Here is a 26,321-nt window from a genome sequence, read left to right as displayed (position 1 = left end):
ATATACACTACCAAATGTAAAAGAGCCAGTGGGAAGCGGCCACATAGCACAGGGAGAGCAGCTCGGTGCTTTGTGACCACCTAGAGGGGTGGGATAGGTAGGGTGGGAGGGAAATGCAAGAGGGAGGAGATATGGGGATATATGTATATGTATAGCTGATTCACTTTGTTATACAGCAGAAACTAACACACCACTGTAAAGCAATTATACTCCAATAAAGATGTTAAAAAAACATAACAATAAAGGGGTTGCTGGTGCTGAAAAATTTAGGAATCATCAGGGTGACTGTACCTATAGATACTGAACCCCTTTCTCCAGCATTTAGACTGTCCAGGGAAGGAACAGAGAAGACTACCATCCAAAGCAAACACATCAGGTCTTTAACCTGGGTCAAGATTTATTCTTATCGCTAGAGCCACACTCCATTTGCAAAGGGAATACTTCTGTGCGTGCACCGAACAGCTGTGTCCCCTAGCAGGATGCCTGATTGACAAGGAAGTTAATTTCATCTTTAGGACCAGTGCTTGTTGCAGACAGGGGGTTAGGCCTCTGAGCAGCCATTTTCTTCAGAACCCAGGGAAAAACAGCCCAGCTTGTCAGCTCTACTTCTGGGCCTCTTCGTGCTGCTCGGATCCTCCTCCAGTAGCAAGAGCTGGCTAGTTTTGGATAATCTGTGCCATTACACCAAAATATCCAATCCTGGGGGCTGTAGAAACAGCTAAGTTAACAAAGCCATCCAGCATCACACCCAGAACGGCAGTTTCTGAGCAGATGGCCTCACCATTCCTGTTTACCAACATGCAAGGCTCTGAGAAAAGAGAATCTAATTTACTGGAAACACCACACTTCAGGAGACGGGAAAGAACAGGCGGTGTGTTCAACTTGTTCAGACAAAAAGTGAGACTGCAGAAGTAGAGCTTCTCATTGGTTCACCAATGGAATTCTATCATGAAATGACCATCATATATTGAGTTTATTTGTGCTCTAAAATATTTAAATATCAACATGCACTTTTCCATTGAGAGATTTCACGGGTCGTGCCCAACATAGAACTTGGACAGGAAATCCTTTGGCCTTGGTGCTTCTGTTTCATGGAAAAACCGCATAACGTGTGTCCGCTGCTTCCACACTTTAATTGTTTCTTCCAGTTCCATCTTTCCCTGCACAAGTGAGGGGAGAGGTCTTCAGTCAGAGTGGTTGAGTGAAAGGAATACAACACTGGAGGCCAGGACTCGATTCTCTGCCCTGGCACTGACTTGCTGAGTGACCTTGGGCAAGTAACATACTGCATCTAGACCATACTTTCTGCATCTGGAAAATGAGGTGGTTGGACTAAGTAATTCTGAGACCTTTCAAATACTCCTTAACTCTCTGGCTGACTGGTTCCAAGAGGAGACTTTAGGTCACCAGGCCTCTGCCCCGACTGCCTAACCTGACTGGCTTAATTTACATTCCTGCTTAACATTCTTTCCGTGTTATTTACTGGCCCATATGCTGAACTGACGCCAATGAGACGGACCAGAGAGACAGAATCAGGCCCAGGATCTGACTCCATGGCCTGCTCTTCTAGCTGAAAACTGGCAACCAGGTGAAGCAGTAACTTCCAGGGATGAGGTTCAAGAAGAGTTCAAACTTTCCTCTGTTTTTAGTTTTAAAATGTAAGCCCCAGTGGATTTTCCCTTGAATAATCTTATAATCTATTTAACCAGGTGAGAACCTCCAGGTTGAACTATTCCTTTGAAACACTATGTAACAGTTGCTGACCTAGTAGTTGCTTTTAAACCTGGAGATAAAATGTTCATCTGAGAAGACTGAGAAGCTTTGGACAAATTGGCTGCTCTTTAAATCAGTCAGGGAGAGTTAGTTACCTTAATGACTAGAAGATCAACCACCCTGGGGTCTATGACGTGGGCATTCTTCATAAACATTTCTCGGACTTTATCCCGTCCCTGTTTCACAGAGATGTCTAGCTGGAATAAATGCACTAAAGAAAAAACATGATTCAGGGTAGAGATGGTTAAAACATGTTTTTAAAAAAACTGAGTCAACGGCTAGTCATTGAACACATAGGTTGCCCATTCATTCCATTCACCAAATACTAGCCTGACCTTAAGCTAGGTGCTTGAGGATGTGAAGAAGCGTGAGATACGGCACTTGCTCTCAAAGAGCGTATTTGTTTGGGGAGACAAGCCCACTGCATTTGAAGAGGCAGTATAGCACAGTTCAAGAACAAGCTGGGTTCAAATCCCAGCTCTGTCACTTATCAGCTATATGATTCTGTGTATGTTCACTTCTCTACGCCTGAGTGTATTTATTTGTGAGTGAAGTAAGGATGACAACAGCACATATAACTACAGAGCTGTTGTGAGGATTCTATGAGAGAACGGTGCCTGGCATGGAATAAGCTCTCAATAAATGTTAGCGTCATTACTCCATGGAACAGCTGACAGATGACATGGCTGAAGTTAACGTGCAGTGGCGCGGTGGAGGCTTGTGTACCACGCAAGCTTAAGAGCTGAGGGAGACTGCTGAGCGTGCAGGTAGGGAAAGGCGTCAATCCAGCAAACGATTACTACCATATTAGGTTCTCTGGAGGAGAGAGAGGAGTTTAAGATGTAGCTCCTGCTCTCTAGGTCTTAAATCCATGAGTGCAAATATTAAAATCACAGTATCCAGCAGTCCCTGACTGAGTGCTAAAATAGTGGCACAGACTCAGTGACCTGGGAGGTGGACAAGGCATATAGATGTCCTTTGAAAATTAGGTGTTTTTATTCTCATCCTCTGGCAGTTGGACTTCAGTGGATTTGCTCATGGCAAGGACATGAACAGGGCCTTGTGTGGTAGGTGGAATAAGGACAGAAGAGGGGCACACGAGGCTCAGGGGACAGCATAACCAAGGCTCACAGGCTAGAATGAGCACTGTGGTTGAGAAGAGCAGTGGGCGCATTTGGTGAGGATACCCTGTGGTGTGGCCATTCCTGTGACATGTCCACTCTCGTCTATGGAACTATCACAACCAGCTCTGAAAACCATGAGGGCTATCTAGTGACTGAATTAATCAACAACAAAGTTTGAATCTTTAATTATACTCATAACTTAGTGATGGCAATAGAAAAATAAAGCTTCTGCTGAGGAAGAGATCATGCCAGGCTGATTCAACCAAAGAATAAGCAAGAGCAGAAATCTAGTAGGAGAAACTGCATCCCAGCTTTGTAGGTAAGTGTTAACAGAGAAGACGGAGGATCACATGAGAAAGAACTCAGTATCCAGTGGTGTGCTGGAGCAGGCTGCCATGGTGAGCCAATTATACACATCTCTTCCCAAATCGGCCGTCACTGACTTCACTTTGATAGCTTAAAATCAACCGTGGTGGGAGTATTTACATCATTGAAAGTGGTAAACACTATAAATCTAGATTTCCTGACAGAGAGTTAGCTGTTAAACACCACAGTATCACATGTGGAATTTTAGAAAAGAGCAAACAAAGGGACCATAAGAAGACAGAGACACAAATTAATGCAAACTAATATGGATCCTGGAATTTAGAATCTTACCACTAGAGGACTGTGGGGACTTGCCTTAAGTCAGACTACTGGTCCCTGGCAAACATGGGCCTAGAATCCAGGCTGCTTATTGGTTTTTAATTTACAATTTTGTGCTCTTTTAAGGAAAGGAGTATGAAGAATCTTCCCCTGCTATCAGTGCTTACCTTTCCTGCATTTTCATATTAGAATCCTGCCCAACCTTGGGAGAGAAAAGCGAGGTGCCTCTGTGCATACTGGGGGAGCTGGTATCCACCGACTCCCATTCCACAAGATCTCCTGAACCACACACCAGCGCACTGGGTGTATGAATCTTCTCCTCAGGAAAACATTCACAGGCACAAATGCAAAGTTTTGCCTACAGTGTCAGTTCACGGATCCCTGAATGCCCATCTTCCCAGGTTAAGAATCCTTGTCTCTAAAGAGGCAAATTCATAGCTTTGTACTAGTCATCCTTCTCCCACCTCAACCCCCTGAACACACCCCCTCCACCAGTGAGAAAGGCTGCAGGAAGGCAAACAGGAACAGCCTAAGCTATAGCCCACTGAACTGTTCTCTGGTCTAAATCAGTGGTTGTCAAACCAGTAACGATTTTTGCCCACCAGGACATCTGGCAACATCTGGAGGCATTTTTGATTATCACAACTAGGGGGGAGAATGCTAATGGCATCACTGGGTGGAGGCCAGGGATGTTGCTAAACATCCCACAATGCACAGGACAGTCTCCACAACAAAGAATTATCCAGCACAAATGTCACTGCTGAGAAGCCCTGGAGTAAATCATTTCCAACTGTTCTTTCTCAACTCAAAGACTCCTGGCTTAATCTTCGAATCCTGCATATTTTAATTTCGATTTGAAAAAATCTGAGAGGCAAAAAAAGAAGATATGGAAGTGTCCCTTTTGGATGAAGGTGACTTCCATAGTCTGTGTGTTTTCAAGTTATTGTTAAGGCTTTTCTGAGTCAGGGAGGCTCTGACAGGTTAGGAAGGATGACACTGATATGGTTCTCAGCCGTCTGCTCCAATTCATTTTGGTAGCATTCATACCAAGTGCTGAGAGATCCTTAGATGGGAAGGCAGCATGGTGTGATGAAAAAAGAACATGGGATCTGGGGTCAAACAAGCTGGGTAAGGTCTCCACACATCATGAACTAGGACCTTGCCTGGGGTATAGCCTCCTCAGTCTATTTCTTCATCTACAACGTAGGGAAGACAATAACCTCTTACCTAACTCCTTTACAAGAATGTGGCGAAAATCAAGTGACAACATCTTATAAACAGTAAAGCATTGATACTGATGTTAACTATTAAAAATTTCAGCACTTACTTCCCATACCTCTATTACATTTTGGGTTTTAATGATCTGGTTATATATGCCTATCTTCCTGACTAGACCATAAGACCCTGGAAGGCAGGGTTGTGTTTTAGTCACTTTCATATCTCTCTAGGCACCCAGTACTGACCCTGTAGTACAAGAGGTACCCAATGAAATGGAAATTAAACAAATGAATAGTTTCTATAGAAGGTCTCCTGTTGTGCTGTAACCAGCAAGCAGCATGTAGTATTTCTTCAAAGGAAGGAATCCAAGGCAGTTTCGTCTGTGCTCCCATGCGGAGGCAACCACCCAGGCAAATGGCACTCTGTTCCACAAGCGCAGCATAACTGGCTCCCGTGAGATTCAGGGAAAACTACAGCAGAAGCTGAGCCAAGTGTAACAGCTGGACAATCAGGGTCTGAAGTCTGGCTCTTCCACTTACTAACGGTGTGAGTGAGACAAGTTTATGTGCCTCAGTTTTCTCATCTGTAAGACAGGGAAATGATTAGAACCCACCCTAAAATGAGGCAATGTAAAGCATTTAGCATAGTGCTGGGCCATATGTATGCATTTCAATGAATGTTAGTTATTACCAATACTTTTACTTATTCCCAGTCCTTAGTTTGGATCCTCAGCTGGAATCCCCAATGATGGATGTCATGACACCAGTGTACACACAGGCCTGAGAAAACGACAAGCTACAGATCACTGATCCTCCCCACTGACCCCCCCGCCAACCTCCCCCTGCTCTACAGGCTCCTATAACCCCCTGCCTTCTCCTCTTCTCAGGACCCTTCTGACTGTGGGCTTATCTTCTCAAACAGTATTTGAGGGAAAGTCTTGGAGGGTGTTGATTTTGAACGAGCTAGATACCTGGGTTCTATCCTCAACTCAGTCACTGATTTTTACCCTTTGCCAACTATTCTTTCTGCCATCTGGGTCTTGTTCCCCATCTGTCCCCTGAAGGCATGTAAATCTGTAGTCCCTGAACCGCCCGGATCACTCCAGTTTCTCCCTCCCTTGTATCCTGTGGGTCTTAAGTTATGGTCATGGGCAACCTCTCAAAAAGTCAGCTTGAGGACAAGTGACACTGGAGCAGACCCAGCTCCCGTACATTAAAGAGCTGGGTTCTGCACGGAGTGTAAGGCCTACACATAATAGTAACAATAATAACAAGACAGCAGTAGCAGCCAGCACTTAATGAGTGTCTAAGTGTCAGACACTACCCTAAGCACTTTAGATGCATTCACCTATTCAACAGAGCAACTCTCTGAAGAAGGTACTATATATTACCATTTTACAGATGAGGAAACTGAGGCATAGTGAGATGAAACAACTTGCTCAGGGTCACACAGCTACTAAGGGGAAAGTGGAGGCAAGTCCATGTAACCACCACATTCTACTCTTCTCACACACAGGCAAGGAAGTGGCACCCTAAGGGGTGCTATGGCGCTCCAGCTCACTTAAAAACACGATGAAACACACTAAATCAAATCAACAAAATTACCAAATATCGACAGTCCCTGACATCTGTACTGCCCTTGACAGTTCAGATGGGATTTTCCCCAAGTTTTCTTTCATCGGGTACACTGGGCAGCGCTGAGGGGGATGCCAAGATGAAAAAAGTCTCTGAACGCGGGGAGCTTATATTTTAATCCTTCGGGTGAACACATTGGTTCTCTGACATCTAAGCGAAGACAGGGGTTCTGGGGGGGCAGGGGAAGGAGTTCCTAAGGAATACTAGGGGCCTGTGGCACTAGGTAAAAAGACTTCGGAGACTGGGGAGGGAGGCACCTCACCCGGAGGGGCTGGAAAAGACACCACTGTCTTATTGGATGACCTTGGGAAAGTCACTTCCCTGCTCCGGTTCTGCTTCTTTCTCTGTGGGGGATGTGGGAACCAGATGATCGCTCAAATCCCACTGCCCCTTTGTTTATATAACCTAATGGATGTCTGTAAACACATTCAGGAACTCTAGTTGACTCTGGGTTCCAGATCCACCAGGGGCTGGCTCTGGGCCTTGCGCGGATCACTTCGTCTCTACGTGCTTCCGCTGCCTCATCTATAAAGTGACAGTCCTTGCTCTCCCTCCCAGGGGTTCGGGAAGAATTACGGGGGACAAAAGGGCAAGGGCGCCCTAGCAGTGCGGTTCCGACGCAGAGCACGACTGGTCTGACCCTGGCGCCGCCGCCGCCGCCGCCAGGTCAGGCCCACCAAGGCTCGTGTGACCCTCCTCCCCTGAAGCGCTCGGGATCACCTCTGCCCAAGCTGGTGACCTCGGCTCGGCCCGGCAGAAATGGGAGGCCGGGACGGCGGCGACCTTGGGTGGCTGCCTCCGGGGCCCCGCGTGCGCCGCTGCCTCTCACCAGTGTTCGGCACCTCCCGATACCAGGCGCGGTAGAGCTCGCGCACCCTCCGCTTGGCCTCGTTCATGTCCCGACTGAAAATGGGCTTCACCAAGGTGTTGGCTGCAGCAGCCCGGCGGAGGCCGCTCGCCGCCATCTTGCGAAAGAAACCACCTCCCAACTTCACCCCGTTTCAACCCGTAAGTCCGGCCGAGGGACAAATCTTTTTTCTCATTGGCTAAAACTTAAAGTCCCGCCCCTAAACTACTGGTGGGCGGGAGAACCGCTATGGGGCTCTCTGATTGGCTGAGAAGCCTCTCTCTCTCCTCTCTCCCTCTCCCTCTCCGTCCCCACTCCCACTCCCTCCCTCCTCCTCTCTCTCTCTCTCTCTCTCTCCCTCTCTGCCCCTCCGCCTGTCTCCCCCTCTCCCCCTCTTCCTCTACCTCTCTCCCTCTCTCCCTCTCTCCCTCTCTCCCTCTCTCCCTCTCTCCCTCTCTCCCTCTCTCCCTCTCTCCCTCTCTCCCTCTCTCCCTCTCTCCCTCTCTCCCTCTCTCCCTCTCTCCCTCTCTCCCTCTCTCCCTCTCTCCCTCTCTCCCTCTCTCCCTCTCTCCCTCTCTCCCTCTCTCCCTCTCTCCCTCTCTCCCTCTCTCCCTCTCTCCCTCTCTCCCTCTCTCCCTCTCTCCCTCTCTCCCTCTCTGTGTGAGAGAGGCAGGTGGAGGCTGCGCTGGCTCACCTGCGGAATCTTACACTCGGCCGTTGAACGTCCTAACGGTCGCCCGACCGCGCCGCCAGGGGGCGCTCGGGCCCAGGCCAGCCGTTGTGCCGTGAGTTGGCGCGTGCCTGCTGTCTGGCGTCCACTGCGTCACGCCCGCGAACTGCCCCGGGCGCTAGTGTGGTAGCGCCCATCCGCACGCACGTCGTGGATCTTCCGCGCACGGGCCGTGGGCCCTGCTGAGGCAAGTAATGGCGCCTGGGCTGCTGTGGCGTTGGCCTGGCACCTCTGCGGCTTTTCCGCAATAACTTTTTTCCCCCTATAAACCAACTCTTTTGAAGCGAGGTAGAGCCGTGAAAGCGCTCTCCTGGCCTTGAGCTTCTGAGCTTCTCGGCCCTTCTCCACAGCCCAGGGAGGTGGGTTATATCATCAGCCCCATTTTAGACGGGGACGTTTTCATCCCAAACTCTGGATCTCTATGAAAAACAGCCCAGAGTTTTGGAGCTGGAAGGAACCTTAGATCGTCCGTTCTGGGTACCTCTCTCTTTCCTGGCATTTTTCTTTTCTTTTCTTTTGGCCTTGCTGCAGGGCATGAGAGATCTTAGTTCCCCCACCAGGGATTGAACCCGCGCCCCTTGCAGTGGAAGCACAGTCTTAAGCACTGGACCAGCAGGGAAGTCCCTTTCCCAGCATTTTTCTACTGAGGATATCTCTGAACATCAAGGGGAGGCTGGAAGGGTAAAGGGAAAAATAACAGCTAACAACATGTCAGGCCGTGCGTAGATTTTCTACTTAGTCTTAGTTAATCTCATAGATCAGGTAGGTACTGTTAGCATCCCCATTTTACAGGTGAAGAAAGTGAGGTGGTGCAGCCTAGGTCACTTGCCATTTTAGGTTCTGCCCCAGACTGACTCCTGCCTGGAGTCCACTGGTCATTTCTGAAAATGCAGTTGATAGATACTTTGTGAGTTTTGGGGAAGCAGCAGCGGTCAGGGCTGAGCTTAGCTCTGGAACCCCAGCCAGCATGGGGGATGGCCCTGCATCTAGCCCAGTCTTACCCATTTTAAAGGGTAAAAAATTGGATTTTTCCCCTGTATTATTTTTTAAAATGCATTTGTACATTTAAATGAATTATGCATGAAAAGAAAGATTGTAACATTGTGACTACCTAGAGGGGTGGGATAGGGAGGGTGGGAGGGAGATGCAAGAGGGAGGAGATATGGAGATACGTATATGTATAGCTGATTTACTTTGTTATAAAGCAGAAACTAACACACCATTGTAAAGCAATTAGACTCCAATAAAGATGTTAAAAAAAAAGAGCTGAGGTGATAAAACAAAATGAGACAATGTATCTATAGCCTGATGTTAAAGGCATCTACTAGATATTAGTTAAGAAAGAACTTTTGAAATATAAAAATGTGGTAACTGTGAGATGGGGTAGTGGAAAGAAACAGGAACCAAGAATAAAAGCCTTCCCCAAAAGTTAAAAAAGCATGTAACATATGTAAGTGATAAAGCATGGTAGCATGGGAACTTTTGAACTTCAGTACCCACCTCAAGAAGATGTAGTACAGTTAACATTTATGTAACGTGTACCAGGCTCCTGGTAACCACTGTTTTACATTCTTCAGGCACATTAACTTGTTTAAGCCTTGAAACACACCTGTGAGATAGGCGCTGTTATACCCATTCTACAGATGAGGAAACTGAAACACAGAGGCTAAGTTACTTGACAATACTGGGCTGAGACCCAGGTAGCTGACTCCAGAGTCTGCGCTCTACCTCTGATACCCACCTGTGTAATTGTGACCTGGTTCATGCTCCTGCCTCCTCTAGGAGTAACCACTGTCATGAGTTTAGTGTTTAATATTCTTATTCATTGAAAAAAAAAAAAAAGGTCTCTAAAACAACTCACAACTGGGGGAAAATATTTGCAAATGGTATATTCCATAAAGGACTTGTATCTGGAATATATAAAAGACACAACTCAAAAAAAATAGCCCAATATAAAAATAAGCAAAGCTGACAACACCAAATGCTAATGAGGATGTAGAGCAGCAGGAACTCTCATTGCTGGTGGGAATACAGCTAGTTTGGAAGACAGTTCGGCAGTTTCTTGCAAAACTAGCATACTCTGTACTTCCCTGGCAGTCCAGTGGTTAAAACTCCGTGCTTTCACCACAGGGGGCTTGGGTTCGATCCCTGGTCTGGGAGCTAAGATCCCACATGCTGTGAGGGGCAGCCAAAAAAACCCCAAAACGAACAAACAAAAAAAGCTAGCATACTCTTACCATATAATCCAGTAATCACACACCTTGGTATTTACCCAGATGAGTTGAAAACTTATGTCCACACAAAAACCTGCACATGGATGTTTATAACAGTTTGATTCATGATTGTCAGAAGTTGGAAGCCACAAAGAAGGCCTTCAGGATGTGAGACAATGGAATATTATGGAGCATTAGAAAGAAATGAGTCATAAAAAGACATGGAGGAAACTTTAATGGATATTACTAAGTGAAAGAAGCCAATCTGAAAAGGCTACATACTGTATGATTCTAGCTATATGACATACTAGAAAAAGGCAAAACTATGGAGCCAATAAAAAGATCATTGGTTGTCAGGGACTAGGGTAGAAAGAGGGATGAATAGGTACAACACAGAGGGTTTTTAGGTCAGAAACCATTCTGAATGATGCTATAATGGTGAATACATGTCATTATATACTTGTCCAAACCCACAGAGTGAACCCGAATGTAAACTGTGGACTTTGGATGGCAATGATGTGTCAATCTAGGTTCTTCCATTGCAACAAATATAGCACTCTGATGGGGCATGTTGGTAGTGGGGGAGGCTGGAGGGTGGGCAGGGCAAGGGGTATATGGAAACTCTGTACTTTGCACTCAGTTTTTCTGTGAACTTAAAACTGCTCTTAAAAAAATAGGCTTTTTTTTTTTAAATGGGCAAAGGCTTTGAATAGCTGTTTTTCTCAAGAAGTGATACAAATGACCAATAATACATGAAAAGACACTCAGCGTTCATTAGGTAAATGCAAATCAAAACCGTAAGATACCATTTCTCACCCACTAGAATGCCTAAAATAGAAAACAGACAATAGTCAGTGTTGGTGGGGACATGGAGAAATTGGAACCCTCATACATTGCTGATGGGAATGTAAAATGGTACAGCTACTTTGGAAAACAGTCTGGCAGTTTCTTAAAAAGGTAAACATGGACTTAACTATATATGATCCAGCAATTCCAATCTTAGTATCTACCCAGGAGAAATGAAAAGGTTTGTCCACACAAAGACTTGTATGTGAATTGTTACAGCAGCATTAGTCACAATAGCTAAAAAGTAGAAACAGCCCCAAAGTCTATCAACTGGATATACCAAAAAAAAATTTTTTAAGTGGATAAACAAAATATGGTACATCCATACAATAGAAAACTCTTCAGCCAGGATGAACCTTGAAAACATTATGCTCAGAGAAAGAAGATAGACACACAACAATACAGTATGATACCATTTGTATGAAGGGTTCAGGAAAGGCAAATCTATAGAGACAGAAAGTAGATTAGTGAGCTGAGTAGAAATGAGGAGTAAATGTAGCATAAGGTTTCTGTTTAGGCTGATGGAAATGCCCTAAAATTAGTTCATGGTGATAGCGTACAACTTTGTAAATATACTAAAATTTATTGAATTGTACACTTAAAATGGGTGAGGAATGGGGCTTCCCTGGTGGCGCAGTGGTTGAGAGTCCGCCTGCCGATGCAGGGGACACGGGTTCCTGCCCCGGTCCGGGAAGATCCCACATGCCGCGGAGCGGCTCGTCCCGTGAGCCATGACCGCCGAGCCTGCGCGTCCGGAGCCTGTGCTCCGCAACGGGAAAAGCCACATCGGTGAGAGGCCCGCGTACCGCAAAAAAACCCAAAAAAACAAAAAACAAAAAAAAAATGGGTGAGGAATGAATTTTATGGTATGAAAATTATATCTCAATAAAGCTGTTGGAAAAAAATGGTCTCAGGACTTCCCTGGCGGTCCAGTGGTTAAGACTCCGCACTTCCAATGCAGGGGGCGCGGGTTTGATCCCTCGTCGGGGAACTAAGATCTCACATGCCACACAGCGCAGCCAAAAAAAAAAGGTCTGATGATTTTTCAAATGTGTAAAGTCCAGTGTGCCTTAATAATGCCTTCTTCCTTTCATCACCTGAAAAAAGGAAAAAACCCTATTTGTCCTTATTAAAAACAATGATTTTAGAAAATTGGACAGGATGGCACAGTACAGAAAATAAATATCCTCTATAAAATTAGAGGCAATGTAGCATATAGTGAAAAAAATGTATTGTCAGTCCCTGATATCAGTTACAACCTGCATGTTACCTTTCCTCCATGAACGTTGGTTTCTGCATCTGTAAAATGGGTATAACAATGGCTGCCACACAGGGTTGAGAGGATTAAATGAGATAATGTATATACTATGAAGCGCCTGGAAGAGTGTCTGCTTCACACAGATGTTTGATAAATGTCAGTTTTCTTTCCTTTGCCTACTAATCAGATTATGAGAATCCCGTTAACTTTCTTTAGCCTCAATCCCTACAACACATTTACAGAGTATATCCTAGTGACCAAGAACCAGTGGAGGGTGGTAGTCTTGTTGATGTGGGAGGGTTGGAATGCACCCAGGACATTGCCTAGATGCTGTGTTTGCATCTTAAGCCCCCATTTTTTACTTATATTATATGTTATGGATTAATACAAATAGAGATTTCTAAAGGTGATTTTATGAACATTTAACCCAAGATTTTCAATTTAACCCAAATTTTTCAATTTTCTGTAGAAAAGAATATTACTTTTTTTTGGTAGGGGACATTGATGTACATATAGGTTAAGGACTAACCACTACCCCTAGCCACCTCTCGCCACTGTCGTTGGTGCCCAGTGAATGTTAAATTGGGTTGAATTGAAGACCTCAGCATTTAAGATACTTGTGCTGTTGGTAGTGGAGTGAGAACTAGATCCCAGTATTTTTTTTTAAGATTTTTTTGATGTGGACCATTTTAAAGTCTTTATTGAATTTGTTACAATATTGCTTCCGTTTTATGTTTTGGTTTTTTGGCCTCGAGCCATGTGGCATCTTAGCTCCCCGAATAGGGATCGAACCCACACCCCCTGCACTGGAAGGCAAAGTCTTAACCACTGGACTTCCAGGGAAGTCCCAGCTCCCAGAATTTTTTACGTGGGTTCGGTGGTTCTTCTACTCCATCCCTCCTCTCACCCCACTTTTGGCCTTGATTTAAAGCTTTTCTATCTAAAATGGTTGCATCCTTCTTCCTGAGACCACCACCTTAGAGTCAGAGATTTGAGCAGAGGGTGTTTTGGGTTCCAGTGGTATATGGGATCATGGGGTCCCAAGATGGAAGCAAAAGCAACGGGGAGGTATCAGGAATTGATCCATCAGGGCCAAGATACACAGCCACACGCCTTATACTCAGCCTTTTCTTTCTGGCCCCTGTAGGGAAGGGAAAGCAGCTTTTATAATTTTCCCTGTATTATGCTACACATTTTAAATTAAACTTTTAAGATAATTATAGATTCACATGTATAAGAAATAACACAGAAAAGTCAGACGTACCCTTTACCCAGTTTTTCCCAATGGTAACATATTGTAAAACAATAGTACTGTATTGCAACATTGATATAATCAATGTTGACATTGATTAAATCAATGTCAAACTTGACATTGATATAATCAAGATACAGAATATTTCCATCACCACAAGGATCCCTCATGTCATCCTTTTCCTTCCTTAGTCCTTCCCTAATAAAGGGACTCCATTTTTATAATTTTGTTATTTGAAGAATGTTTTATAAATGGAATCATACAGTATGCATGCAGCCTTTTGGATGGGATTTTTTTTTTTTCACTCAGCATAATTCTCTTGAGATTCATCCAGGTTGATATATGTATCAGTGGTTTATTCCTTCTTATTTCTGAGTAGTATTCCATGGTATGGATTTACCACAGTTTAACCATTCACCCCTTAAAGGACATCTGGGTTGTTTCCAGTTTGGGGCTATTATAAGTAAAACTGTACGTATTTGTGTACAGCTTTTGTGTTAACACAAGCCTTCATTTCTTTAGTATAAATGCCCAGGGGTGCAATTGCTGGGTTATGTGTTTGTTGCATGTATGTATGTAATTGTGTAAGAAACTATTAAATTGTTTTCCAGAGCAGCTGTACCATTTTGCATTCTGATTAGCAATATATGAGTGACCCAGTTCCTGTTCTGCTTTTGGTGAAGCAACTTTTTAATTTTAGCCATTTGATAGATGTGTAGGAATAGCTCATTATTGTTTTAATTTGCATTTCACTTATGGCTAGTGATGTTGACATCCTTTCATGTGCTTATTTCCCATCTTATATTTTCTTTAGTGAAATGGCTTTTCATGTCTTTTGCCCATATTCTAATTAAATTGTTTACCTGTTGAATTTTGAGAGTTCTTTATATGTTCTAGGTGCTAGTTCTTTGTCAGATACATGGTTTGCAAACATTTTCTACCACTCTGTAGCTTGATTTTTCATCTTTTCCGCACGGTCTTTCACAGAGCAGGAGTGTTTAATTTTGATGAAAGCCAATTTATAATTTTTTTTCCTTTTGTGGACTGTGCTTTTGGTGTCAAATTTAAGAACCCTAGCCCTAGGTCCAGAAGATTTTCTGTGATTGTTTTCCTAAGAGTTTTATGTTTTACATTTAAGTACATGGCCCATTTTGAGTTAATTTTCATATAAGCTGTTAGATTTAGATTGAGGGGTTTTGTTTTTGCCTATGGATGTCTGATTACTCCAGAACCATTTGTTGAAAAGCCAGCTTTCCTCCACTGAAGTGCTTTTGCACCCTTATCAAAATTCAGTTAAAAGCTACAATAATCAAAACAGTATGGTATTGGCATAAAAAACGGACAGACAGATCAACAAAACAGGAAAAGAATGAAAGGAAAAAAGAAAATCTTGACATTTGTGACAACATGGATGGATCTCGAGAAAGACAAATATCATATGATTTCACTCATATGTAGAATCTAAAAAACAAAACAAAACAAAAAAAAGCAAGCAAAAAACAATGAGCAAATAAAACAAAAACAAACTCATAGATACAGAGAACAGATTGGTGATTACCAGAGCAGAAGGGAGCTGGAGGGTAGGCGAAATGGGTGAAGAGGGTCAATTGTATGGTGATGGATGGTAACTAGACTTTTGGTGGTGATCACTTTGTAGTGTATACAGATATCAGATTATAATGTTGTACAACTGAAACTCATAAAATGTAACATACCAATTTTACCTCCAAAAAAAAAGTCAGTTGAGCCTATCAGTTGGTGACAAATTCTCTTGGTTTTCCTTCATCTGAGAATTTCCTGATTTCCCCCAGCATTCCTGAAGGATATTTTCAATGGATATGGGATTCTGGATTGACATTTCAACACTTGAAAAGTATTGTGTCACTTCCTTCTGGCCTCTATGGCCTCTAATGAGAAATTAGCTGTCATTCAAATTGATTTTTCTCATATAGGTCCTAGATTTGTTTTTCTCTGGCTACTCTCAAGGTTTCTCCTTTATTTTAGTTATAATATCCAAAGTATGTAAAGAATCAGTAGCAAAACAAATGAACAGAGAAACCAAATAACCCAATTAAAAAATGGGTGAAGGACCTGAATAGACATTTCTCCAAAGAAGATATATGAAAGGCCAACAGGTACGTGAAAAGATGCTCAACATCACTAGTCATTGAGAAAATGCAAATTAAAACCACAATGAGATATCACCTCATGCCTGTTAGAATGGCCATCATCAAAAAAACAAGAGATAACAAATCATGGCACGGTTGTGAAAGGAAAAGGAAACCCTGTTGGTGGGATTGTAAATTGGCACAGCCACTATGAAACACACTATGGAGGATCCTTAAAAAATTAAGAATTAGAATTACCGTATAATCCAGCTATTCCATTTCTGGGAATGTAGCCAAAGGAGATGAAAACACCAACTTGAAGAGATATCTGCATCCCCACGTTCATAGCAGCATTATTTATAATAGACAAGACAGGGAAGCAACATAAGTGTCCACTGATGGATGAACGGATAAAGAAGTTGTAGTCTAAATATACAATGGAATATTATTCAGACTTGAAAAACCAGGAAATCCTACCATTTGCAACAGCATGGATGGACCTTGACGGCATTATGATAAGTGAAATAAGCCATACAGAGAAAGAAAAATACTGTGTGATCTCACTTACATGTGGAATCTAAAAACAAAAAAAAAACACCCCAAAGTCACAGAGGCAGCGGGTAGAGAGAGGGGGAATTAGAGAAAGGAGGTCAAAAGGTACAAATTTCCAGTTTTAAGATAAATGAGTACTAGGGATGTAATACACAACATGACTGTAGCTTACACTGCTCTATGATACATAGGAAAGTTCTTAAGAGTAAGTCCTAAGCGTTCTTATCATAAGGAGAAATTTTTTTTCTTTTTATTGTATCTATATGAGAAGATGGATGTTAGCTGAACCTACTGTGGTAATTATTTCACAATATATGTAAATAAAACCATCATGCTGTATGTATTAAAATTTTACAGTGATGTATGTCAATTATTTCTCAGTAAAACTGGAAACAACTAAACAAAAAAATAATATCATCAGGATTTTGATTGAGATTGCATTGAATATGGATTATAATTGAATATAGAAATGACATCTTGGGAATTCCCTGGCTGTCCAGTGGTTAGGACTCTGTGCTTTCACTGCTGAGGGTATGGGTTCAATCCCTGGTGGGGGAACCTAAGATCCCACAAGCTGTGGGTGTGGCCCCCCCCCAAAAAAATGACATCTTTATACTGCTGAGTTTTCCTAACAGGGAACATAGAATGCTTTACACATAGTATGTGTATGTATATTCAGACCCTAAGAGAAACTCAAGACCTTTGGATGGGGATCAGAGAACAGAGCATTTGTTGCTCACAAAGCATCTTGTACCTGTTCCCCACACTAATTCTATTTTCTGCTGTGTCTGCTGTTAACCCATTTGGTCCAGTGAGTTCTTAATGTCAGATATTGTATTTTGTTCTAGAGTGTCTATTATCTATTGCTATGAACAAATTACCTCAAAACTTATCAGCTAAAACAACAAACATTTATTATCTCATGGTTTCCTAGGGACCAGGAATCCAGCTGAGGCTTAGCTGTGTGCCTCTGGCTCAAGGTCCCTCATGAGGTGGTCGTCAGCTGGCACTGTGGTATCATTGAGGGCTCACCTGGGCTGGGGAAGAGTGTGAGCTGGCATCCACTTCATGGTTGTTGGCAGGCCTTGGGCCCTCATCACTTGGGGCTCTCCACAGGGCTGCCTCGTTATAAGGCACCTGTTTTCCCCCATAGCAAGTGTTCGGAGAGTGAGAGTGAGCACAGTGTTCAAGATGGAAGCCACAGTCTTTTTTGTAAACTTATTTTGGAAGTGACATCTCACTTCTACCAAATTTATTCAATAAATCCAGACCACACTCAAATGAATACTAGGAAGTGGAGATTATTAGTGACTATCTTAGAGGCTGTCCTACCACAGTGTCTATTTGATTTTTTACTGAGTTGAATTCTCTGTTGAATTACTCTAGATCTTCATCTGTTTTGTCTATCTTTTTGTCTTATTTTCTTTAACATGCTAATCATAGCCATTTTTAAAAGTCCCTATCTGCTAACTCCAATATCTAGATTATCCCTGGGTCAACTTCTTTGACTGTTTCTCTCTTAATTATCAGTTAATTTTTCCTCCTTCTTTATAAGTTTAGTAACTTTTAACAAAAATATTTATTTATTTGGTTTCACTGGGTCTTAGTTGCGGCTTGCTGGCTCCTTAATTGTGGCAGGCGGGCTCCTTAGTTGTGACATGCATGTGGGATCTAGTTCCCTGACTAGGGATTGAACCCAGGCCCTCTGCATTAGGAGTGCAGAGTCTTAACCACTGTGCCACCAGGGAAGTCCCAAAGTTTAGTAACTTTTATTGTTAGCTGGACATCATGGATATGTTGTAGATTATGTTAATTTTTCTCTAAAGGAATATCAAGAAAAATAATAGATACATGTATATGTATAACTGGATCACATTGCTGTACACCTGAAACTAACACAACATTGTAAGTCAACTATACTCCAATATAAAATAAACGTTTTTTTAAAACCACAAAAAAATAAAAAAGGAACATCAAGTTTTGTTTTGGCAGGATTTGAGGCTTGAATTTAGGTTTCAGTTGATTGGAACTATTTTAGTTTTGCCCATAGTTGTAGATGCAGTCCTTATTCCTAGGGTGATGCTTTTCTGGAGTCTTAACTGAATGCCTGGAGTATGCACCAAAATCTCTTCACTTTGGCCAGGCCCAGTCTCCAGTGTCATCCAGCACTATGTGACTCTGAATTTCCCCATGTGCTCTCAGCTCCCTGAAGTTGTATGCTGCGCTGTCTTATCTGCTCAGCCCAGCAGTTGGCCAAGGACTCGAACATCTATACTCAGACCTTTCAGGCTCTTTGCCTATGGTTACCTCCACTTCACTTCCCTGACCCTCAAATTCTGTGACACTAGCAGCCCTAAACCCCAGGCTCTGCCTCTTATACCCAGTAAGAATTCTGCTCCCTGTCTTGGCTCGACCACTCCAGGTCACACTTAGGGAAGTACCCTCAGGAGAAAATCTGCATTGGTTGCTCTCCATGCCTAAAAGTAGTTGAATGTATTTTGTCCCCTTTTATGTTTGTTTATTGTGCAAAGGTAAATCCAATACCAGCTACTCCCTCACGGCTGAAACTTTTAAGTCTTTGAAAAGCCTTAATGGGAAGCCGATATTTCACCAGCTCTTTTTTTTTTTTTTTTTTTGGTACGCGGGCCTCTCCCGCTGCGGAGCACAGGCTCCGGACGCGCAGGCTCAGCGGCCATGGCTCACGGGCCCAGCCGCTCCGCGGCATGTGGGATCCTCCCGGACCGGGGCACGAACCTGTGTCCCCTGCATCAGCAGGCGGACCCCCAACCACCACGCCACCAGGGAAGCCCACACCAGCTCTATTTTTATTTCCACTGTAGCTGTTTCTTTTCCCTAATAGACAATTCACTTTTATGGGTGCCATATCCTCTTTTATCTTTTTGAGGATTTTAATATTTACTTTAAAGTCTCTTTTTATTTTTTCTATTAACTCTTTTCCTTAGTCATTAGTTTTTTTTTTTGTTTGTATAGCATTGTGCCTCTCTTTTCTACTGTTGGTTTTCCTCAAATATTTGGCAAGTTCTGGCTAAGTGCTCAAGTCTGTCTTTGAGATTCTCTGATGGATTCTCTTTGAATGGTTTTATTTACTGTGAAGTGGCATTAGTCTCTGTGGAGTCAGGATAAGACATTGCTAGGCAGGGTACACTTATGGTTAGACTTTGGGATAATGGGGGTCCCCAGTCCTGCTGGGTGTTACCAGCCATCCAGCAAGGGGCCTCACAATCATCGCTCTCACCTGGTGGTTGATGCATCTATTTCTGTCTGCTTGCCACAGGTGGGGAAAGAGAGGAAGTCATCATCTTTTTGCTTCACATGAATCCCCAAACCAATCATCCCAATAAGTTTCTCTCCTGCTCCCCAGATCTGTCACTCTGACGGACAGAGACTCCCAGGGACTCTCTGCCTCTCACAGTGATGTTCTCCTGCCTGTATTTTGTTCTTTGGTTTCCTCTGTCAACCGCATCCTGCCTGCCTTCCATTTCTGAGAGATTCCTTATGGCTTCTGGTTCAACAGGGTACCACATTTTGCTTTCCAGCGCTATTATGGATCTATTTAAAGATCTACTTTCTTTTACCTCTGTTGTTTGAGGTAGAAGAGAGAGGCACCGTACACAGATGGCAGTCTGATGTCTGGCCTTAGTGGCTCCTGAGAACCTTTCTGTTGTCTTGACACCGAAAGCTGACTTGGCTCAGCATAGAATTCTTGAGTCACAATCATTTTCCCTCAAAACTCTGTAGAACATGACTACACTGTCCTTTAACATTTAGTATTTCATGTGGTAATTCTTATGCCATTCTGATTTCTGATTCTTTTTTCTTTTTAGGTAACCTTTTTTTTTTTCCTGCCTTAATGTTTTCTTGTTCTTTACGTTCAAAAATCTTAACCAGGATGTGTATACATATGGAAAGCTTGGTGTCACTTTTGCCTCATTAAGTCAATTTAAAATTATATGATTTAAGGGTCAAGGCTTCCTTCACTTCAAGGAATTGCATTTGCACCTTTGTCTAAAATCAACTGACAATATATGGGTCTATATCTAGACTCTATTTTGTTCCATCTGTCTTGACATCAGCAATCTCATGCTGTCTTGATTACTGTCCAACTTTACTTTTTCAAAATTCTAGGTCGTTGGCACTTCCATATGGACTTTAGGAACAGCATATCAATTTCAACTACCAAAAAAGTTTGCTGAAAATTTTATTGAGATTACACTGAATCTATAGATCAATTTGAGTGTGGAATTCACATTTTAATAATTTTGAATCTTCTGATTCACGACCTTGGTTTATCTCTTCATTTATTTAGGTCTTTAATTTCTTTCAATAATGTTTTGTAGTTTTTAGTGTACAGATCTTCCACATATTTTTTGTCAGAGTATTTCATATTTTTGATGCTATAATAAATGATATTTTTAAAATTTCAATTCCCAATTGTTCAGTGCTATGAACAACTGACTTTTAATACATTTGTTTAAGAGCACTTTTAGGTTCACAACAAATACAATTGGTTTTTACATATTGATCTTATATCCTTCACTTTGCTAAAAACTCTGGTAGCTCTTTGGATGATCCCACAGGATTTTATACACAATCATGTTGTCTGCAAAATAAAGGCAGTTTTATTTCTTCCTTTCCAATCTGGTTACCTTTTACTTCTCTCTTTTATTTTTAAATTTTAATCTTTGTAGTTCATTGAAAGAGGTGATCATCATTTAATGGCTGATTGTATCAAATTTGAAAAACATTAGTATAATCAATGAGCAAAATTATGATATAGATGCAAGTGAGAGGTTTTTGTCTCGTTTGCAATTTGCAGCATAAATTGATGAGGGAATGTTAACACAAGTAGTTTTGTAAGTTATACGTGTAAAGGGCTGAATCATCGCAGTCATGAGGTTCTGACTCTAGAAATCTGTTACTAAAAGTATACAATTTGACTTCAGGAAAAAAATCAACAAGTGATAATAAATCAGATTTTAGGTTGGTTACTGGACTAGATTAAGCATGGTAAGGGAAGTCTGATATTATGCTTCTTCTTTGACATCGTTGCCCCTTTCAGGAGTGTGGTAGGTTTACCGATGGTGTAAGGGATAATTACTTCTATTTCTCAACTTAGTTCACTGTCTAAAACTTCCAGTACAATGTTGTATAGAAGCAATGAGGGCGAACATCCTTGCCTTATTCCTGAACTTAAGGGGAAAACCTTTAGTATTTTACCATCGGGTATATTGTTAGCTCTAAGTTTTTCATAGATGTCCTTCATCAGGTTGAGGATGTTCTAACTACTCCTAGTTTGCTGGGAGATTTTTTTCAGGAACAGATGTTGATTTTGTCAAATGTTTTTTATGCATCTGTTGAGATAATCATATGATTTTTGTTTTTTAGTCTATTAATATGGTGAATTATATTGATTGGTTTTTGAATGTTGAATCAACCTTGCATTCCCGAGGGTAAACTCCTTTGGTAATGATGTATTATCTTTTTATATGTTGTTGTTTTCAATTTGCTAAGATTTTGTAAATAATATTTGCATCAATGTTTATGAGGGATGTTGTTTTGTAGTTTTCTCATGTCATCTTTGTCTGGTTTTGATATCAGATAATGCTGCCCTCATAAAACAAGATGGGAAGTATTTCCTCCTTTTTTTCTGGAAGAGTTTGTGTAGAATTGGTATTATTTCTTCCTCAGAAGTTTGGTAGAATTTACTAGTAAAGCCATGTGGACCTGAAGTTTTCTTTGTGGGAAAGTTAAATAAATTCAATGTCTTTAATAGATATAGAGTTATTCAGGTTATATATTTCTTCTTGCATGAGCTTTGGTACTTTGTGTCTTTTAAAGATTTTGTCCATGTCATCTACGTTGTCAAACTTATCCGCATAGCATTGTTCATAACATTCCCTTATTTTAGTATCTATAGAATCTGCATCAGTCACCTTTATCATTCTTGATATTGATAATTCGCATCTTATTCATTTTTTCCTGATCTAGTCTATCTAGAGGATTGTACACTTTGTTGAGCTTTTGGTTTTATTGACTTTTTTCTTTTCTTTGTCTGTTTTCTATTTCATTTCTTTTCACTCTGATTTTTAAAATTTCTTGTGCTTACGTTGGCTTTTATTTGCTCTTCCATTTCTAGTTTCTTAAAGTAGAAACTGAGGTCATTGATTTGAGACATTTCTTATTTTCTTTTTTAATTATTTATTGAAGTATAGTTGATTTACAATGTTGTGTTAATTTCAGGTGTAGAGCAAAGTGATTCAGTTATACATATTCTTTTTTATATTCTTTTCCATTACAGTTTATTACAGGATGTTGAATTATAGTTCCCTGTGCTATACAGTAGAACCTTGTTTTTTATTTTTTAATTTTTTTTTACTTTTTGGCTGTGCCACGTGGCATGCAGGATCTTAGTTCCCTGACACCCCCATGCCCCCTGCAGTGAAACCCACTCCCCCTGCAGTGAAAGTGCGGAGCCTTAACCACTGGACTGCCAGGGAAGTCCCATGTTTATCTATTTTATATATAGTGGTTTGTATCTGCTAACCCCAAACTCCTAATTTATCCCTCCCCCACCCTCTTTCCCCTTTGGTAACCATAAGCTTATTTTCTAGAGACATTTCTTATTTTCTAATATAGGTGTTTTTAGTGCTATAAATTTCCCTCCATGTACTGCTTTAGCTGCATCCCACAAATTTTGATATTTTTTCTTTTCTTTCAGTTCAAAATGCTTTCTAACTTTCCTTTTGATTTTTTATTTCATATATATACATATATATATGTATACACACACACACACACACACACACACACACACACACACACACACATATATTTTAGCTGCACTGCAAATCCTGTGGGATCTAAGTTGCCTGGCCAGGGATTGAACCCAGGCCTTTGGCAGTGAGCACAGAGTTCTAACCACTAGACTGCCAGGGAATTCCCTATTTCACACATATATTATTTATGTATTTATTTTTGAATTTTATTTTATTTTTTTATACAGCAGGTTCTTATTAGTTGTCCATTTTATACATATTAGTGTATACATGTCAATCCCAATCTCCCAATTCATCACACCACCACCTCACCTCCCCTGCCACTTTCCCCCCTTGGTGTCCATACGTTTGTTCTCTACATCTGATACACATATATTATTTAAAGGTGTGTTATTTAGTATCCAATTATTTGGGGATTTTTCTAGGATCTTTCTGTTACTAATTTATAATTTAATTCCATGTGGTCAAAGAATGTACTTGAAATTACTTAAATCTTTTAAATTATAGAGGCTTGTTTCATGGTTGAGAATGTGATCTTTCTTGGTAAATATTTCATGTGTATGTGAAACTAAGGCATTCTTCAGTTTTAACCACCATAGTTTTGTAATTATTATTTAGTTACATTTATAGTAATTTGGGGAGGGTATAAAAGCTATTGTCTTGAATCAGAAGATGCTATTTGACTTCTTCAAGCACCCTGAGGGCAGTCTGTGTGTCCTATTTACATTTCTATCCCCTCAGCATTATTCCTGGACCAGAATGAAAGCTCAGCAGACACTGGTTGAATAAATGGATTACACTTAGAAATGGTCAGGCTGTGTTCTTGTTTTTTATTTTAAAAACAAGATTATTGTGTTATGTGACAAGACTGAGTCTTATACACCTTTGTGTCTTTGTGTCTTTGTCTCTACAGGGCTTTGCACAGAGCTTGGCACATTGCAGGTGCTCAGGCAGCATTGATGGCATTGAATGGAACAAAAGAGATACCTACAAAGGTGCTTTCTCTGACTGGTTGGGATTTAAAGCCACCCTGAGGCAATGACAAGCTACTCTGGCCAAGGTTGGAGAGGTTGTCCTGTCATAAAGCCCCCTAAGACATGATGTCACACACAGACAGCGCTCTCCTGTGAGGGGAGGGGCTGCGCACTGGACTGCCAGACTTAGCTGGGCTCCGGTGCCCTTCCCAGTCTCAGTCCTGGAGCCTGAGGGGAGGTGAATAGGTTGCCTGTGCACTGATATGGTCAAAGGATACTCTGCAAATCACTAACATCATCAGGGTTGGTAGATTTGCTAAGCAGTTTCAAAAGGTTGTGCTCAATAAACCACCCAAGCAGGTGAAAATTGTCTTTACGACTCCTAGCCTGCCTGTCCTGCATCCCTTTCTACTTGACGTTCCCCCTTTCCCCCTCTTCTTCTCTCACTCAGGACTCATGTTCTCTCCTCCAAACCTTCCCTCAGAAAAAGCCTGATAACTTTGCTCACACCAAGTTATAAATAACTAAAAAGCTTACTGTTGAGTATACTGGTAGCAGTATTCTCAGAGAAGGTAATTCAGTATGAAGGGAGGTGCTGTAGTTCCCTGCAGAGAGGGGAAGTGAGCTGAGGCCCGAAAAAGGCCCACTGGATTTGGTGACTAGGAGCATATTGGTGACCTTGGTGAGAGAGGCTTCAGAGGTTGATGGGGACAGAAACATTGCAGTGGGCTGTGGAGCGAGGGAGAGGTGAAGAGGGGTGAAGACATGTACTGCAGTCAGCTCTCTCAAGGAGACTGGTGTGGAGGGTAGGGGACAATAAGGACTGTATCTGGAGAAGGAATATGGGTTCAGGGAGAAGACCTTTCTTTTTTTAGTGGAAGAGGTGAGTGATATGTTTAAATACTGATAGGAAGGAGCCAGAAAAGGAAAGGATGAATATACAAGTGAGAGGGGACCTCCAAACACCCAGGTTATGAGAAGACCAGGTGAATGGAGTACGAGAGGGGGCTAGCCCCAGAGAGGGGCGCGCAGCCTCCTCCCCTGAAGAGGAAATGACCTGTGAGAAGCAGAGGATGGGTGAGTTTGGTGGCAGAAAGTCTAGGGAACACCCATCTGGTAGCGCGTGTGTTCCCTGGTGAAGGTAAGGAAGGCAGAGGAGGGGCTGGAGGTTTAAAGAGAGATTCCGAAATAGTCCCTGTGGGGCTTCCCTGGTGGTGCAGTGGTTGAGAGTCCGCCTGCCGATGCAGGGGACACGGGTTCGTGCCCCAGTCCGGGAAGATCCCACATGCCGCGGAGCGGCTAGGCCCGTGAGCCATGGCCACTGAGCCTGCGCGTCCGGAGCCTGTGCTCCGCAACGGGAGAGGCCGCAACAGTGAGAGGCCGACGTACATCTAAAAAACAAACAAACAAACAATAAAAACGAAATAGTCCCTGTGGAGAATGGGGAACTCACTTGGGAAACAGAGGCTCACCAGGCCACACTGAGGTCCACCTCACCCTGGAGACCTTGACTGTACCACAGTGTCAGTTTATATGCAATTTGACACTGAAGGTGGGATTCTAGACAGAGAGGGAATTTCTGAGGCAGCTAGGGAATCTCCCCCAGAACTCCCAAGATTATTCCCAAAATGCTGTGTAACACAGAAAATACTTTAAACTGTTCGTAGTTTTAAATCATTTTTATTTACTATTATAATTAGCCACCTACACCTGGGGTCATTTTACACAAAATGTTTAATAGAGCTATACCTTTTTCCTTAATCCTCTCCCAACCCCGCATTTCCCATCCTGATTCCCTGGGACCTACCTTTCCAGCTCTGAGGACGTTGAAACCAGCTTTTGTTTGGAGCTCTGAGGTCTTGGGAGAAATTCCTGAGCATTTTCCAAGCTCCTAGTGCTAGCCCACTCCATCCTGAGTTTAGCCTCCAGCTGTGACCAGCAGGCTCTCCCCTGGATGAACCCTGCTTGTGGAGGTCCTGCCATTCCCCCAACTGCCTCTAGCCCATTGCAATCCCTGCAAGCCACAGAGTAAAGGAACACCAGGACCCTGGGTCTATGTGATGCATTGACTCTTGCCATCTTTTCTTCTTAGACTGAAAATGGTGTTTGGTCTGTGCTGCCAGAGAGAGAGGTAAAGTTTAGGTGGGCCTGTTACCATGCCCCGAAAGACCAGGAAAGGGGACCCCTCACTTGGTGCCACAAGGACGGGAAAATAGGGTTCTATATTCCCTTTTCCCTGACTGTTATAGTGTCTCTGGGACTCAGGGTCAGGGTGGAGGACCTGGTACTGACAGGTGGGACGTGTGTGTGTGTGTGTGTGTGTGTGTGTGTGTGTGTGTGTGTGTGTGTG

General features: G+C 42.5%; 2 protein-coding genes and 1 non-coding gene across 5 annotated transcripts in view; 1 reads left to right on the top strand and 2 right to left on the bottom strand.

Annotated features, from left to right (window-relative positions):
- Positions 1-949: 949 nt before the first annotated feature.
- On the bottom strand, positions 950-7,384 carry NDUFA6 (NADH:ubiquinone oxidoreductase subunit A6). Its single transcript, XM_024737575.1, has 3 exons — positions 7,224-7,384; positions 1,869-1,984; positions 950-1,160 (listed from the first exon to the last, which is right to left on the bottom strand). Exons 1-3 carry the CDS (start codon positions 7,357-7,359, stop codon positions 1,029-1,031), a joined length of 384 nt encoding a protein of 127 aa, XP_024593343.1. The 5' UTR covers positions 7,360-7,384; the 3' UTR covers positions 950-1,028.
- A 441-nt stretch (positions 7,385-7,825) lies between these two features.
- LOC112394732 (uncharacterized) overlaps positions 7,826-26,321 on the top strand; it is a 25,747-nt gene continuing 7,251 nt past the window's right edge. The window contains exons 1-3 of one of the 3 annotated variants that reach the window (XM_024737646.1): positions 7,826-8,158; positions 23,911-23,992; positions 26,064-26,102. In XM_024737646.1, coding sequence (XP_024593414.1) covers positions 23,967-23,992; positions 26,064-26,102 — 65 coding nt within the window. In that variant the 5' untranslated portion in view covers positions 7,826-8,158; positions 23,911-23,966. Of the gene's footprint in view, positions 8,159-23,910; positions 23,993-26,063; positions 26,114-26,321 lie in introns of all 3 variants that reach the window. The other 2 variants (XM_024737645.1, XM_024737648.1) reach the window with 2 other exon arrangements.
- Positions 17,876-17,948, bottom strand: TRNAR-CCU (transfer RNA arginine (anticodon CCU)). The gene has a single exon. It is a non-coding gene; the product is annotated as a tRNA-Arg (tRNA).

The sequence above is a fragment of the Neophocaena asiaeorientalis genome, unplaced genomic scaffold, assembly GCF_003031525.2.
Source record: "Neophocaena asiaeorientalis asiaeorientalis breed wild unplaced genomic scaffold, Neophocaena_asiaeorientalis_V1.1 scaffold242, whole genome shotgun sequence".
NCBI classification, from domain to species: domain Eukaryota; kingdom Metazoa; phylum Chordata; class Mammalia; order Artiodactyla; family Phocoenidae; genus Neophocaena; species Neophocaena asiaeorientalis.
Note: the sequence above shows the minus strand (reverse complement) of the source record. Positions and strands in the feature narration are given on the sequence as shown.